At 40.9% G+C, this 17,334-nt stretch overlaps 1 protein-coding gene across 4 annotated transcripts in view; it reads left to right on the top strand.

The window, feature by feature from the left end:
* Positions 1-17,334, top strand: part of pdlim5a (PDZ and LIM domain 5a) — a 103,188-nt gene that overhangs the window by 54,962 nt on the left and 30,892 nt on the right. For 3 of the 4 annotated variants that reach the window (XR_003928749.1, XM_030059841.1, XM_030059839.1), the window contains exons 6-8: positions 3,691-3,863; positions 4,143-4,179; positions 17,136-17,218. Coding sequence is in view for 3 of the 4 variants with exons in the window: in XM_030059841.1 (XP_029915701.1) it covers positions 3,691-3,863; positions 4,143-4,179; positions 17,136-17,218 (293 nt within the window). In the remaining variant the exon portion in view is untranslated. Of the gene's footprint in view, positions 1-1,904; positions 1,926-3,690; positions 3,864-4,142; positions 4,180-17,135; positions 17,219-17,334 lie in introns of all 4 variants that reach the window. The other variant, XM_030059842.1, reaches the window with a different exon arrangement.

Raw genomic sequence — 17,334 nt, 5'->3', positions numbered from 1 at the left:
CTAGCAGCAGATGTTAGACTAATTTCTACTGTTTGCTCGGTTTGCTGTAAAAGACATAGACGATAAGAAAACATCAACACTGGAAATACTAGGCCCACACTGCTATGTGCAAGTGATCAGGACAGATTTATGAGTTCAGGCACTGTTAAGCTTCTTTATCTGTATTGGTTGCTGTGGTAACGAGGTAGGCGTGAGTGCATGTGGTAAATTACAGTATGTTTTTCAAATGTGAAACCAAAACAAAAAGCTGCAGGGAATGCACATGAATCATCTTTGGCTTCATGCCAGCTATATATCAAGTCCTGGTGGAGAATTCCTTCCTCACGGTAGACAACATCGACAATGGAGGAGATTGATTCATGCAGCAATGTTTCATGCTGCAGTTATGGGCAGTGGCTCTCCATTTTATTTATTTATTTATTTATTTGTGCATTTCTGGCACTGAGGACGTTATGCCACTGTCAGGTGTCAAGTTGCAAGTGACATTAAGGACATTTTGAAAAACATTTTGAGTGGCCATAGTGTTTAGGATTTAAAGTACGTTTTTTAATCCTCATAGAAAATTGGCTAAAATTTGATTATCCAAAAATTCTCTTTTGCAGTTCAGACTTGATAAAAACAATCTGACTCCACTCTGTATATATATAAAAATCATATTTGGGCTGAAGAAAGACTTAACTAAGAACTGAAAGAAGAGATTTGCCCAGTGTGAATGAATGACTCCAGTAGGCAGACACCTCCTGTTTAGCCACAGCACTTCACATAAGACTTTCACAATTTGTCATTTAAGTTAACAATATGACAGAACTGATTATGTATAAGATGATCCCTGTCATCCCAGATAACTGATAATACTTGATAAGTTAGTTTCTCCTGATTTCAAGTGTACAACACAATATGTGAGAAGTGCCACACATCCATGTGTGTGCACGGCCAGTTCAAGTCAATCATTATATCACAAGCTGATGTGAGCTGCAAAATAGTGAGCCAGGTTTTGTACGCGCACTTTAAATCACTCATACTGACATTAGCAAACCTTTTCAGTGATGTAGACTGATGCACACATATACACCCTCACGCATACAGACTGGCCAAGCAACATACATTCATAGACACATACAGACTCAGAATGCATGAGGACCAGACTCACATACAGTTGTCAACACTCCCACGCCCACATAAGCTGTTGCTGTGACAGGAATGTGTCGAGAGCTCCTCATAAATCAGTCTGGTCAATGCACTGTGTATGTGTGTGTGTGTGTGTGTGTGTGTGTGTGTGTATTTATAGATGATTTATCAACAGCAATGCTTCAAAGTCTGTTAATAAACTAGTCCCTTCAATGCATCTGTGGGTGTGCATGTACTAAGAGCTGATTTATTGACAGCTTATTAGCATTTCGCCTGTCAACACCTCATTTTCAAGGAAGATAACACACACACATGCGCAAAGGCACAAGAAACACACAAACACACCAGCACACATTTTCACACATTTACACTGCCCCCTCTTTGGAGAAAATGTTTCTACTTATAAAGGGAGAATATAATGTTTTAACACATAAGAACATCAATTTTCTTAACATCTCAAACTGTTCAAAGTGTGGTATATGACTTTCTTCTTCAGTAAAATCTCAAAGCAAGCAGCACCACCATGTGGTAAAAAATATAAATTTATATATACATATATTTTAATATTGATTAGAGCAAGTATCTGCATGCCCATTCTGACTCTGTGCTCTGCATGCATGCAGGTTTTCATTCATAACCTCTATAAAGATATTCATGTGTCTCACCTATTTCCTTATTTCCTCCACTGATTAACTTTGCTTTTAATTAATCCTTTATACTCTCACTGTACCTTTTATCCCTCTTCATCCCTCCTCTTCTGCTTACTTCTCCTCTAGTGGACCTCAAAATATTTCAAAGTAAGTCTCTTTGCACAATCACATTTTTTCTGTATGACTGCTACATTGCTAGTTTAATTCTGTGCAGTATATAGTCCATTTCTGTTTTCTTATTTCCTGTTACCTTCTGTCACTTTTTTTTTTCCAAGAAAACCCCCGCCACCAAGGTATCACTTCAAACCTAGACTGTAATAACATATGTAACCCAGTGTGGTGTGATTTTCACTTTCTTTGATCTTTTTTTTTTTTGGATCAATACATGTAGGTGGTGATTGGTTGTACAATATGCCGAACTGTAGTCCCATGTAACATGTATTAACAAGAATCCAAACTTCATCATTATAACTAAATAATTTTCAGTAACCAATATTCTGTATATCATTTAAACTCTCTGATTGAAAGTAATCATCTAAAAAACTAATCATGAGATTGCCTTGGAGAATCCGTGTATCATTCGTTCTTTCTATTTTCAATTGCCAATCAAAAATTAAAAAATGAAAAAGTGACTGGTTATTTTGTTATTTGTTTTTTAATCTAACACCAAAATCCAAAATATGTCTGGTTTTTCATAGTTCAATTTTAGGCTCGGATCAAAAATACGAAATGGAATAACGGGAATCAGGACTGAATTTGATTTTATTATTTAATTGGTCCGGTTTACGTGACCCAGAAGTTTGGTAATGAGCGGTAGCTCACAGCAGATCACAGCAGCCAGGTGCATTCAGTCCCGCCACCCTGATCACCGCCACCATGGATAGTTATTACATGTTGTTTCGAGGGCCAAAGCGTGTGACTCTAAAAGAAGAGGACATGACAACCGAAAAAATCAGCTGAGCTTCTTAACAATGATGGGTAGTAGCTCCAGAGACCTTCTTAACCGATCTGGGAAACCCGGCCCTTTTCTGTGAAATTGCACAGTGGCGGTTCTGCCTATGTTGCCGCCCTAGGCGAAATTACTTCCATGTTACTACTCCTACCGCGGCGCCAGTCGGCCGCGGCATCAGGCGGGCCGGCCGCGGCACCGGACGGCATCAGGCGGGCCGGCCGCGGCGCCGGACGGCATCAGGCGGGCCGGCCGCAGCACCGGACGGTACCGCGCCCACCCGGTCAGGTCTGCCGGATCTGACAGGTGAGCGTCCGGTGCCGCTCAGCTCAGCTGATTTTTTCGGTTGTCATGTCCTCTTCTTTTAGAGCCACAGGCTTTGGTCCTCGAAACAACACGTAATAACTATCCATGGTGGTGGTGATCAGGGTGGCGGGACTGAATGCACCTGGCTGCTGTGATCTGCTGTGAGGTACCGCTCATTACCAAACTTCTGGGTCATGTAAACCGGACCAATTAAATAATAAAATCAAATTCAGTCCTGATTCCCGTTTTTCAATTTGGTATTTTTGATCCGAGCCTAAAATTGAACTATGAAAAACCAGGCATATTTTGGATTTTGGTGTTAGATTAAAAAACAAATAACAAAATAACCAGTCACTTTTTCATTTTTTAAATTTTTGATTGGCCATTGAAAATAGAAAGAACGAATGATACACGGATTTTGGAGTACAGCACAATGGAGTGTGGTAGTTATGTCTAAGAATGTGAAATGAATCACAGGGTGCTATAAATGAAGCTTGTTAGTTTCACTTTAGTAGTATTGTGTAGTACTATTGTATTTTAATAAAGAAGAAGATGGAAACATGACTTCTGTCATAGCCTGTTTTTGTATAGAAGTCATGCAGTAAGAAGTATCTAAATTAGATCTGATGTCCCCCATTCTGCCCTGCTCTTCCTCAGGGTTCCCAGGAAACACATTGTGGACACAGACATTCATTTTTACCACGTGCCCACCCATGCTGATGCCAGCAGGAAGCGCATAATGGAGGACACAGAGGACTGGCGCCCACGCACTGGGACCACCCAGTCCAGATCCTTCAGGATCCTTGCTCAGATCACAGGCACCGAGAATCGTAGGTTACTCTTAAACAGACATGTGACAAAACTCCTAAATTAATGAAGTTATTACACAGATCATGAATTACTGACAGAAGACGCATGTGCACAACATACAACTAAAACCATAAACTTAATATCTTTCAAGTCAAGATCGAAGGCATAGAAAACATGATTCAATGGCTTACATTAACGCCACATAAACACATAAACGCACTTGAAAGGGTATCCTTTATAACAAAAGTTAAAGTATTTTCAGAATGTGCTCGGTAATGCTCCCTTTCTCTCCTTTGTAGCTCTCGAAGAGGTGGCTGAAACTGCCAAGAAGACAAAGTAAGTGCATGGCTTTGAAAATGATTCTGCTGGTTTGATTGAGTCTAATATTGTGGTTCTGATAAACCTGGACAACATGTGCTCTGTCTAATTGTCTTAATAACTGCATTGTGTGGAGTAACAATACATTTACATTGCAACATAGCCTTTCCAATAACAGTCATGGTGATTGTCATTAGGTAAATTTCCACACCTGTTGACGATAAATATTATCTTATCCTATTAACCAGTACTGTGGCACAGATCTGGTCTTTATTGCTGTGCAAATAGGGCAAAATTTTGTAATTGATTGCTGTTTGCGGGTTGTCTCTGTCTAGACAGAAATGAATGGATCACATCTGAGCCATAAACATAAGATCCTGGTGCCTTTGCACTCTATATTCATTCTTAGTAACCTCCAAAGTTAAGACAGCAGTTTGATGAAACTGCCCTTTGACAGTGACTCATTTTAATATCATTATGTCCGCAGTGTAAAGTGTTTCCATCTGTGTTGCCTCAGCATATTAGTCACTGTGTATGTGATGAGTTGTGTGCTCCAACTCATGGTCGCTTGTGCATTCGGGTGTGTATGTGACAGCCTTGCAGTGTTGTGTGTTTTATAGCCTGTAATTGCTATGTTGCCTTTTCATGGCTGGACTGTGGTCTTGTCCCAGTGTGGTGTGAGCCGTTGGCTGTCCATTGCTGTTGTTGGTTTGTGGCGATACATGTGATCACCATGTGTTGGTGATCACTTGTGTCAACATGCAGACTGTTCCTTTGACTGTGGGTGCTGGCGTATGTTCACAGTGTGTGACTTCATGACTGAATGAATGTATTGTGTCAGTGCATAATGGCCATAATTCATCGGGAACATTTTGAAGCAATGACAGGCACTTTTGATAAAGTCAAAAACACAAATACTGTCCACCTCAACTGCATCAAAATGTTTCCTGTTTATCATCATCTTTTCAGTTGTGGAAGCCGTCTTGATTGTGCAGTCATCCAGCTTTCCTTGTGGCATGGCTTATATCTAATCGCAGAAATTGAGGCTCTCTCTACTTTTCCTAAATTGTTTTTTCTCTCTCTCTTTTGGTCTCTTTTTCTCTTCCTCTGGTTCTGGCTAGCAGAGCGAAGGCCACCACTCGGGTGGTGATTGGCCCTAAGTACCACGAGCTGAGAGACTGGCACCATGGAGTGTCTGCTCGCACCCTCAATGTCCAGTAGAAATTGCACCTGTGTATGTGTGTGTGTGTGTGTGTGTGTGTGTGTGTGTGTGTGTGGGTGGGGGTGGGGGGTCTGGAGTGTCTGTCTACACAGTATATCAGTCCGACTGCGTGGTTGCTTTTGGATTTGATTGTTTAAGGGATGAAAAGATGTGGACATGGTGGAAAAACATGGAGAGGTTTGAAAAACATGTTGGGAAAAAGGAAGTAAACTAAAGACTAAACTGTGTGTGTTTCAGATGAGTGTGTGTGTGTGTGTGTGTGTGTGTGTGTGTGTGTGTGTGAATGGTCTTGTCACTCTGGGTGCCTGTGTCAAAAGTATCTGATTCAGTGCTTGACTGACATATTGGTCAAATCAGTTTACACATGCCTGTCCCACTGATCCCAACCCTGGAATTAACATGCACATATGCAGCTTCCAATCAAGGTGTGTGAACCTGCAGGTAAAAATACTTTGATTCAGAGTTTTGCTATTGTCCACTTGCATACTACTTACGTGTAGCACTCAAAACAAGGAATCTGCATTCTAAGAAATGGCAAACACATTAAAAAGTATAAAAAGTTTGGCACCATAAAAAAATTAATTACATGCAGGCATTTTGGTGGTTCAGTTGCCATGATCCTCAGCAAAACTGAGTTAAGGATGTGATGTATTCAAAGGCAATGCCTCAGGAGAAAGACAGAAAAAAAAAGAAATGTCCCTGGATGATTTACCACCATAACAATGATAAGGTCAGCAAAGCCATGTTTTTTAATAAACCTGGGTGCAGACGGAGGCAAATGCTCAGCCTGCACATCAAATAGTCCAAGAACTGAAGAGGTAGAGTTCAGGTGTGTGGCTTTCAATCTACTGTGGATTCACAGACTTTAACATGTATGTTGGTCTGTCTATGTGCATGCGCATGCTTCCCATGACAAAGACAATGCCCAGGACCTGTTCCTATGGCAATGAGAAAAGACAGACAGCCTCCTTACACTGGTGTTGACAGCATGTTATGAATCATTCAAACCACTTTCAGTTTGAAACATAGACCATGATAATACACAGAAACACAGATACAAAACCAGGCACACACATGGAACACACACATAAATTCAGAAATACAACCTGTCAAGGAGACGTGCCTACACTGACTTAAGACAGAATGCATGGGAAAGGACATAAAGATAAAGTTGCCCTCCCTTCGGATTGTCACTGTTTCTTGGTCTGATATTGACTGATATTTCACAAATGTAAGGGTAAGGTAGAAATGTATGTCCCACTTGCATGTGCACTGAAGTACTACACTATCGCCCCACTATAAAGATTCTCAGTGCTAATGTAACGTAGATGCAACATGAGTTGTGTGTGTGTATGTGTGTTTGTATGGCTGGGTATGGGGGTTGGGGGGTGGCATCTATTTCAAATGTAATTTCAAATAGTGAAATCTGGGCTCGATCTGCCTGAAAGTACGCTATTTTCCTCCTGGTAGCTATTTATTTTTGTTAATTTATTTGAATTCAAGATATTTTTCGCTCTCAAATAAATTAACTGCTGAGCTCTTGATACAAGGACTGGTTAAGAGTTAACTTGAAGCTGTTAATGGCTTGTTTACATCTGTTGTATCTGTGAACACTAGAGCTAAAGTGACCTGTGTTTTGCAATACGGTGTCTTGAATTACAGTGGCATGTGAAAGATGTGAAGTGATTCCAACCCCTCAAGCCTTTATGTATATGTATATATTTATAAATCCATACTATGCTGCTGTGATATGACAATCCAAACAGGTGCTTTAAGACATCTTGAATGGTATAAGGTAGCCTATCTAGGCAAAAAACGATATTTTCGGTGTTGGGAAAAGTGGTGTGCAAAAGTGACTGTACAAATGATAAATATGGTTTGTAATCCAAAAATATTATTTGCCAAGAAGCCCTTGCTGTGTAAAATATTTCTCCCGTGCATTTTCCATTTATTGCAAACTTATTGCTGTGTTTACTATCATGCTGCATTTACACTAACTTTGACAGTATGTTATCTTTCTTAGTAGATTGTAAAGGCACTGCTCTGAGTTAATGTAGTTGGTAGTTTGGAATCTAGCGGCTGAAATTTATCCTCTGTTTTGAGTTTGAGAGAGTATTATTCCATATTGCAGCTAATAAAGTGATGAAGCATCTTTCCTGTTTCCTTTTCTCTCTGCCTCTGGTGTCTTTCCTTTCTTTGTCCATTTTCTCTTTCCTTCCTTCCCTCCCTTAGTTGCTACACTCCTCCCTCTTCTAGTTGCCCCACTGAGCCTGAGACAGACAGTGGGCGGGTCAGGTATAATGACAGCACATCATTACTTTAACCTGTAACACTTTTTTTTTTTTTTTAATCTCTTCACCTATCACCTGGAATTGCCTCTTCACAATGTAGTCACCTTTAAAGAAGCAAACTGTAGCATAAAGCCCTTAATCATAGGTACTAACTGACCACTTCACTTTCAGTCTGTTGGAGTGTAAAGATATTTAATATGGTACTGACTGGTGTTCTAGTCCCAAAATTTTAATTTTATACACTGAGATTTTGATGCACTGAGTTTAGGGCTGGGTGACATGGACAAAATCAAATATCAAGATATCCTGACTAAATACCTCAATGTTGAAGGGATGACTATTGGTGCTTTCATAAGATATTTACACTTGAGATTTTTGATGAACAAGATTAGGCAAAGAAGAGGCATAGGCCAGCTAAAACAGTCTAATATGTTAAAAGAATTGCATCCCTTTAGTGTAATGCAGCCTTTAAAATCAGGAAATTACATCACTTATGTCATATGTTATGATCCAAAGTCCCAGAAGACAACTATAGTCTCATATCACGATATCAGTATAATATTGACATATCGCCCAGCCTTAAGTGAGATTTTACTTAAAATAGGTGCACTGACTGATCTTCTTAAAATAATTCAGGAAATTAAAAGTTAAACTTTGATATCATCAGTAACATTATGCTCTGTTATCTACTGTTTGCTAGTATTAGATCTCCAACACAGCAATGCCCTGACCAAGTAAGTGTTCCAGTCACCGTCTGCCAGGATCAGAATGATGCAGAGGCCACTTCCGCATCTGTTCACACTGACCAACCACAGCCAGAGACAGTGAGCTCATCAACCAATCAGAAAGGGCCAGAAGAGGATGCAACAGAAGTCAATACCTATGCTGTCATGTCAAATCCTTTACTCATTCATGGCAAGAACCATATGCCTGATGACAGCCTCTCACAAGCCCAAGTTTTAGCCAACTATGTTTCACCTCCAACAAATCTTCCATTAATCGCCGTACCAGTGTCATGTTCTGTGGACATGCCCTGTCAAATACAAGCAACGTGTTCACCTAACATAAATTATCTATTGGCTGTAATGCCTGCACCTTTAGCGTACACCGGCTCAAACCAGATACTTTTATCTCACGACAGTTGTTCTAACTTTTCCAAGGCCCAAACACCAGCAGACACTTTGTTTGGTGCTGTTGTTCTACCAAGCAACACATCACATGCCTCCCTAGGATTGAGCCCAATTTCCATGCAAACTCCAGCATCCTACCTGCCTGTGTCAAGCTTATTACCAGCTCAAACACTGGGAGTATACTCCTCATATGGTAACCCTCTACCAGCTCAAATCCAAGTACCACATAGCTCTTCCCATCCCCACTCTGTGCCCGTCGAGAGACCAGCCACTTCAGATGCCACTGTGACAAAAACACCAAGTTCTCAACAGCTCTCCCATGTTGTCAGAAACAGGTAATTTCATCTTTGGTTGCTGTATGGAAACTCATGGGATCACACTAATCTAACATACTCCAAAAACAGATCATATAATGACTTCCAGTCCATTACCACTGGGATGTAATTTCCTTTGCTTCTTACCTTACCCTTGCAGTCCCCATTTTCAACCACTAGAGGGCAGCACAGATTCAGAAAAGGTCAAGCCAAGTGTTTTGACTGGTGATGATGGTGAATTTGGTGCTGCCCTTGCACAGACTATGAAGACAGCAGCAGCTCAGCTTGAACCTTCACCTCAGCACAGGTGCTGCGACACAATAAGTCTTTGTTTTCCAGATCATGTCAACTCTTCAGTGTCGGGTTCTTAAACAGCTTCAACTATCTGTCCTTTCCATGCTGTCTGTCCTGTCTGTGTGTCATCTCTCCATCTTCTCAGTGTCCCAGTGCAAGTGAATGCTCAGCCCTCTCATGTAATGACACCTCAGCACATAATCTCTCCCAAACCTGTCAGGTATATTCTTACAATGTGTAAAGACTTTCATTATACTAGTGCAAGAGCTGTGTATGAATTGACCTTTTTCTCAGGGCTAATTCCCTTGTTTAAAAACAAATAAACAAACAAACAAAAAATCTTAGGGACACACTACTATATATTGAGTATGATCAATTCTAAATTCCTCACTCAGTATACATTTTCTGCAACCGTCTTATGCTCATGAATGTATGTGCGAATTTTTGAGCATCGCTGCATATATGTTTGTGTGCTGACATGTGTGTTTATAAACAGGAGAGAGCTCATGTTAAATCCTCTGGACTTCCTGCCCAGAGCAGCCCCCTGCCCCCTTCCCCTCACCCACAGTGCTCCCACCCAGCCTGCATGCAACACACTTGCTGGGAGCAATAGCGCTGTGAAGGCAAGGTAAACAGGCTGCACAAGGAATAGCAAATGGAGTAGTGTGTGTGTGTGTGTGTGTGTGTGTGTGTGTGTGTGTGTATTGATTACACTTAAAATTACACTTAAAGTGTCCTTGATTACTCTGTTTCTGAGCTGTAAAAACAGCCTTCCTCTACACACTCACCTCTGCAACTTCCTGTCTCTCCTTTTTAATCTCTCATAATTTGATCTGGATGCCATCATGATGCCTCTTCCATCATGTCCTCCTGCTCTTCCCTACCCTGATATTTCCTGCTCAGTCCAACCTATCAGACCCCTCCTAAATCTCCTGGGGAGGTGGTCTCTCAGTCTTTATTGGACGCTCTGCTCATCACTCCAATCACTCAAGCCCCACCACTACGCTTGAGGAAGAAGAAGCGTCGCAGCGTCAGTGCGCTGCACCTGCCCAAGAACAAGAGGTAGACAGTGCAGACCTGGACAAAACACAGCCCTAAAGAGCTGTATATCAGAAAAATCTCTCAGCGAATTGAGATGTCCTTTATTTTACTGTAACATAGCTATTTTACAGCTTTTTTTCTTCAAATGTTGCTGCACAGTTTTGTCCAGGTCTGGTGAAAAGAGTCACTATGATATCAGTACCTATAAACTGTGATATGTACTGCTGCAACTCATCTACTGTATATATCAACTGCTGTGATGCATGTGGCTTTAAAATAATCCCACTTACTGACAACTGCAACAGCATGTGCAAAACTACGCATAAATACTTACATTTGGCTCTGCTGTCTTTTGACTGTCCCCTTTACAGCAATTATCTGACAGATTTTAGGGTTAGAATTTGGAAAATACTGTCATATCTTCTGTTGATTGCATCCCATGATTTTGGAGTGTTGCGCACTAGTGGCGAGTCAGGCAATTCATTCTGATTATTAATTAAACTGATAATACTTTTATTTTGTAAAAACTAGTGCTTGGAAGTATACTCATTTTAATGCACAGCATAAACAAGCCCCTGACTGTAATGTCCATGCCATGCATAGCTGTGTTTGCTCAGACCACGCCAGCTCCAAAAGGCACGGCACATATGTCTCTACAGAGACAACACATACCAGCTATGACATTCTGTGGTCACTGTGAAACAACTTGGCAGCATCTCACAGAGATCAGTCATTGGCTAGTGGTCACAACTGTGCCCACTTAAAACTGAAATGTGTGTATGTGTGCATGAGTGAGAGAGAGGGGGAAAAAGAGTTTGAAAGAGCTGGTGTCTGTTCAGATGGATGTCTTTGTCAATATGTGTGTGTGTGTGATTGTGTGCATACATGGATGGCATTGTGTGTGAGATTTGATTTTGATCCAAAGAATATCACAGTGCAAAATTATAGACCATCTGTTGTGTGGTGGAGAGAGCTGCTGGACAGCAGTCAGCTATGTTAATGGACCATTTGTTCATTGTTCAAACAAAACCGGCACTTTTATGAGATGCATAATGCAAGTTCTTGTTGTAGCTACACAAGGGTTTGCTTTACGTATTTGAACAGTTGAGAGACTGAAATATAGTCTTCATTCCTCATCATTTCTTGATGCCATCAGACAAGAAGTCACATTATTTGGCTGAGTACAGTGCCCAAAACAGATTTCAGCAAAATACAGAGGATAACACAAACACAGACAAGACAAAAAAATATATGACGTGATTATACAGAGGGTGCAGAACATAGGCTTGCATGACATTGATGAAAGAAAAAACAGTGGCTGTAGGCAGACTGTGCCAGATGCAGAAATAGGGAAGAGACAGAAAAATAACAGGTTCACTCTGTCTCTTTCTCTCCTCCTTCTGGCCCCCTCTCTCCCTCCTTCCCATCCCTCCTTCATTACCCCTGCAGTTTAACAAGGCTCGTACGTGGCCCAGTAAGTCCAGATGGTCAGTGATCTAACCAAATCCTATTGAATCAAACCAGCAGGGCTCTCCATTAACCAACCAATCACAGTCCAGTAGAATACAATTAAATCTCCCTCAAATTAGCCTGATTGGTGGAGAATATTAACGAGCAGTGCTTTAATTGGCTCTAATGAATGAAGGGCTGGGGAGCATCTTATTTCCTGCTCTACTTGTCACCTGTTGTTAGCCCATTACTGTAGCTAATGTGAATGAATGTTGTTAGCTTGTTTGCCTGGATAATGGTAATATATGGAGCTGTATCCTCTGATCTCACAGAGCTTTAGTAGCCATCATGATAATGATGCAGTCAACCTTTTCTACACAGGAACATTCTGCTTTATAAGATAAAGCCTTGACATCATTAGGAAGCAACTGTTAAGTTATTTTGTAAGAAGGTAGTTTATTTAGTTAACCAGTTAGGTTCTTGGTTGTTAGTTTATTAATAACTTTATTTATTAATAGCTTATGTACATATAGACCTTCTTACTTGGTTACTTGTTGTTTAGCAACTTCAGTTTTCACCTTAGGCAGAAGGAGAAAAAAATGTTGGAAGTCTCACAAAGACATACAATTGTGTCAGTAGCCAGACAGTGACTTGTTAAATGAATCCAAAATGCAGCGTGAAATATTAAAATGAATCTGATTATTGGACCCTCATTACATTCACATTTGCAAAGAGTTAAAAAGCACTGTGAAATGTGGTGATGGCCAAGCGGTCAGCATCATTATTAATCATTTGTTGAGAAAAAATGCAGCTGTCTGTGTGTCACAGGGAAACACAGTCATTTTGAGCTGTGAAAGACTGCAAACAAGGATCAGGGTGCTCCTTGTCCATGCAAAATTGTCCTCAGTGGTTAGAATGAGAATTGGGTCTAATTAAGATGGTAATGAGGCGGCGGCCAGGTAGCACTGCTGAACTACTGCCTGAATTCATCCAGTTCTGCCTGTGGCTGTAACTATAGCAAGCGACTGTGCACCATATGCACTGGCTTCTGCCAGACACATGGTGTGCAAAATGATAACCTCATAATGAGAATGAAGGGAGATGTTGTGCAGTCTGACGTTCTGTTTCCTATAGAGAGTAGTTAGATCAGGCCTGTGTTGGCTATACGCTGATTAGCTGGAATCAATGCTAACACAGCCGTCCACTGGGTGTATCTGTCATAATGTTTGTCATAACAGCTTGTGTGTTTAATGTTAAACAGCGTGTATTTTAATTATCTTTAACCATACACCCATTTAGATTCACTCTCTCACAGTGGATCCTCTTGGCACTTAACAGTAACATAGAGAACAATCTGAAAACGAGGTAGAAGTATGTCTCTGACAGGTATGCCATTTTGACAACTGTCATTGTCATTTGGTGTTCACTTACATTTTTTAACCTTTTTTCTATCCTTTTATTTCTTTTCTCACATCAAAGAGTGTCTTGGCATCAGTCAGTCACAGATGCTGGAGATCCTGGCCTCTCATCTCCTGTCAATGCTGTCTATGTCTTTAGGTAAATAGAAAGAATCCTCTCCTCTCCTGCCAGATATGTGAGATTTTGAGATTCCTTTATCCGTTTTCAAGAGAAAGCTCTACATTGAAGCATCTGTGTATATGGCATGCATTTGACATCTTTTTCAGACAGGTTGGGGTAACTGGCATTTTGAATGTGGTCCATTTTTCAAGTGTGACTTGGTTAAACACTCTGCAAGGAAATGATTTTGGATGCCGTCCCTGGTGGTAAAATGAACCAAGTGAACCCCCAGATCTGTAGGGACCATTTGATGTTATGGATGTCCTCAGTGTTCAAATGAACAGTGTGGACATGGAATGTCATGGCAGAGGCAGGCAGGGCAGCTGAGAACACAGAGCATCTACTGAGGTGCAGCCAGCGCCACACAAGTGCTACATTCTTTCTCTATCTCTCTCTCCCTCTCTCTCTTTCTCTCTCTCTATCTCTCTCACTTTATGTCAGTCTCTCTTTCGCACTCTCACAAAACATACAGGCACAACTCAATGTAACCATGACAGCAGTTGCCATAACACTTGTTCCACATGAGTCCCCCAACAACCAGGCACAGCACAGGGGGGGACAGCAGTGACCCAATTGTTGGCATCAGCTACAACTATGCATTACGGGTGTAAAACGTCTGGAGAGAGATTGCTGGCCCACCCAAGTTCCTCAGCTGGTGCTGACGAACACACACAACCGCACTCACTCACACACGCACACACACACACGCACACACACACACGCACACACGCACACGCACACACACACACACACACACACACACACACACACACACACACACACACACACACACAGCATGTTACTCACAGAGCGTTTATTCAGTTTGCATCATTTTAAAAGGCAGTGGACAGGTTGAGGCCCTGCGGCCAGGTTTGATTGAGGGGCAGAGAGATTTTTCTTCCCTCAGTCACAGAAGCTGGAGCTCTGGCATCTCTCTGCATCCTGCATGGGCAGCTAAGAGACAGGGAGTTACCCAAAAAATGTGTTGCCCGTTAAGGTAATATGTATCTCTACATGGTGCAAACAATGCATTCTGTCAAAATAAACCAGTTTCATTGAAGCTAGAAAATATTTTGTTGTATAGAAGGTTTGTGCTACTTATTGTAAGAAAAATAATTGTTGTTAAATAAATATTAATTGCACTATACTCAGGAAAGCATGGCCCTCAAGGAGGATGGTTTTACTCAAGAGCAATATTGCACTAAGAGTAGGTTTTTAAGGCAGGCTTTCTGAGGTCATTTTCAGTGTCTTAACAGTGTAAATGTTTGATCACTGTCAACCCAAAGCAAGCTCAGCCTATCTTGGCACATCATGTAAAAGTGTGCAGTAAGCATATAAAAGACAAGTCCAATAAAGCCCTGTGTTTATCGTAATGTTACAGATGGATGGCCTAGATGATGTGTCAATGTGTAAATGAATTTGATTTAAACACAGTAATGTTACTGTGTAGTGCGTGAAACATTTTTTATGGCAGCATTATGACTCCTCTGTCCAATATAAATCAAAGTGATTCTAATCTATGATTGCAGGCTGTGGAATTCAAAACACAGCATCAGAGATGAAATGTCAGTAGCAGATTGATGACATGCTCTATGTTACTAATGCTTTAATTTTTTTATCCCATATGTTTCAAAGCTTTGCTGATCTAGCCGATGAAACTTGTTCATTTGCATTGTGTTAAAATGTTTATTTTCCAATAATGCTTGATCGCTGATCTATCAGCACTCCCCTAGCTATGAGAATGAGTGAAATATGTCTCCCAAGGTACAGTGAAGTTTCCCTGAGAGAGATGTGTCTCTAAGAAAAAAAAAAAAGAAATTCTCAGCAAAAGAGAGATTGTGTCTGTGGAGGGCGATGTGTGTTTCCTTTAAGAGACCGAAATCTAGGGGAGTGTTTGCATGTTTAGCCATCAAAGAGAACATTTTGACCCATGAAAGGACGTTCTGACACAAGTGGGAACGTGTGGCCCTCAAACTGAATATGTTGCCCTTAGAAAGGATGTGTTTGCTTAGATTCTTGCTTGTTAAACCTTGGGTCAAGATCCAAAATGAATGATATGGGTGACTTGCTCCTTTGGGTCCCAGGCTTAGAAAAAAAGAGGAAAAATGTTGCCCAAAGTACCATAGTGCTGTCTACTCTGAATCTGAATCTGTACTGAGCACCTGTTTATTCTAACATTGTGCATTTCTGTGGTGTCCTGATATGAACAGAACAGTATTCTTGCTGTAGCTTGTATATCAGAGTGAGGTTTAATTTACCAGTTTTGGACACAGAGCTGAAAAGGTCTGAGAACCTCTTGCGTAGTTCAGTGAGTGTGTCTCTTTAGTCTCTTGTCCCATGAGGTAATTTTCTCTCTTCCGTCATTACAGTTGATATTCTGGCTTCATTTGAGGTGATCACCACTGAACTATATAGCAAGGCCTCTTAATAATTACTCAGTCTTCAACCCAAATGAGGACTTTAGTTTTATGTTTGGAGACCAATGAAAACACACTGCCAGTGTTACCATGGGGACCAATGGGAGCTTTTCCATCCACAGTCCAACTTATTGTCCCACTCCATAAGGATAGTGTAAAATCATAAGAAGGGAGATGACATAAACACGTAAGAAAACAACATTTACCTGTCTGCACTGTTTCTTGCTTAAAGTAATCAGATCATCCTCTGAATGGCATGAGACAAAAGGAGTTAAATTTTGTAGTTGTGCCATGAGAACTCTTTCTCCCCTCCATCACTAGTTGTGGTAGTCTGGCATCTGTCTACATCTGGACTGGCCACTTCTGTTTCTTACACCATGCTGTGTTTCACCCCACTGTAGTCAATTAGTCTCTGTTGAGTTTTTAACCTGATACCCAAGCATTGCATTGAAAAGAGCGCGTTGTATTATTAGTGTTGTGCAAACCTACTGGACTCCTATCTGTCATTAGGCAGCTGGTCTGGATTCTGTTCTGCTGTGAAGTTGGCACAGCGGCAGCATTTTTGTGCATACTGTAGTAAAAGGTAGGAAGTGTGCTGTAAAGTTGAGTACTGCACTGTTTTGGCTATAGCTTAGCACTGTGTTTTGGTTGGTACCATATTTGTCTCTGCTCTGTTAGCAGGTAGGTGGTCTGGAATCTGTCGTAATTTGACAGTAACTTGAAAAATGGGATAGGCGCATTTTCTTTTTTGTTTTGTTTTTCTTTTCCCTTTTTTTCTTTGCTCTACTTTCTCCTAATTTTCCCTTTACATTTTTTTTCTTTAACTTTTGAATTTTTTTCTTTTCTTCTCTTATTTTACTTATAAGAGTCTCTCCTTGGACATGCAGTCATAAGCGCAAAGACTTTTTTGAGAGGATTGCATTTGCATCTTTGCCAATAACAAGGAAATACATACACACACACACACACACACACACACACACACACACACACACACACTCACATATACTGTACACATGGCATCAGCTGTGCAGCATCAGTACAACGTCTGTGTGAGGAGACCATTCATCCATTTTGAAGGGGTGGAGGACAAAGACAAACTTTGTCTCACATAAGCAGGACAAATTGAGTTTATTCAGTGAACATTTTGTGGGATGGAGAAGGGTTGGTGGGACATTTTTGACATTATAAATTAATTGACATTGTGCACTGTGTCTCCATCATGTTTCTCTGTACAGTGAGGAGGGAGGGGAGCCTGAAGTCAACAGCCATGAGTCTGCTGCTGTCAAAACCATGATCAAAGGACCTTCAACCACCCAGGGTGAGCTGTGTGTATGTGTGTGAGTGTGCATGTGGGAATATGCTGCTCATGTCTGAAACCAATGAATAAAAACTACTTTAATCTGAGCTGTAGTGATGATAAACTATCTGAAAGAT

The sequence above is a fragment of the Myripristis murdjan genome, chromosome 9 (assembly GCF_902150065.1).
Source record: "Myripristis murdjan chromosome 9, fMyrMur1.1, whole genome shotgun sequence".
NCBI lineage: Eukaryota > Metazoa > Chordata > Actinopteri > Holocentriformes > Holocentridae > Myripristis > Myripristis murdjan.
This window is presented reverse-complemented; position numbering and strand designations above follow the sequence as displayed.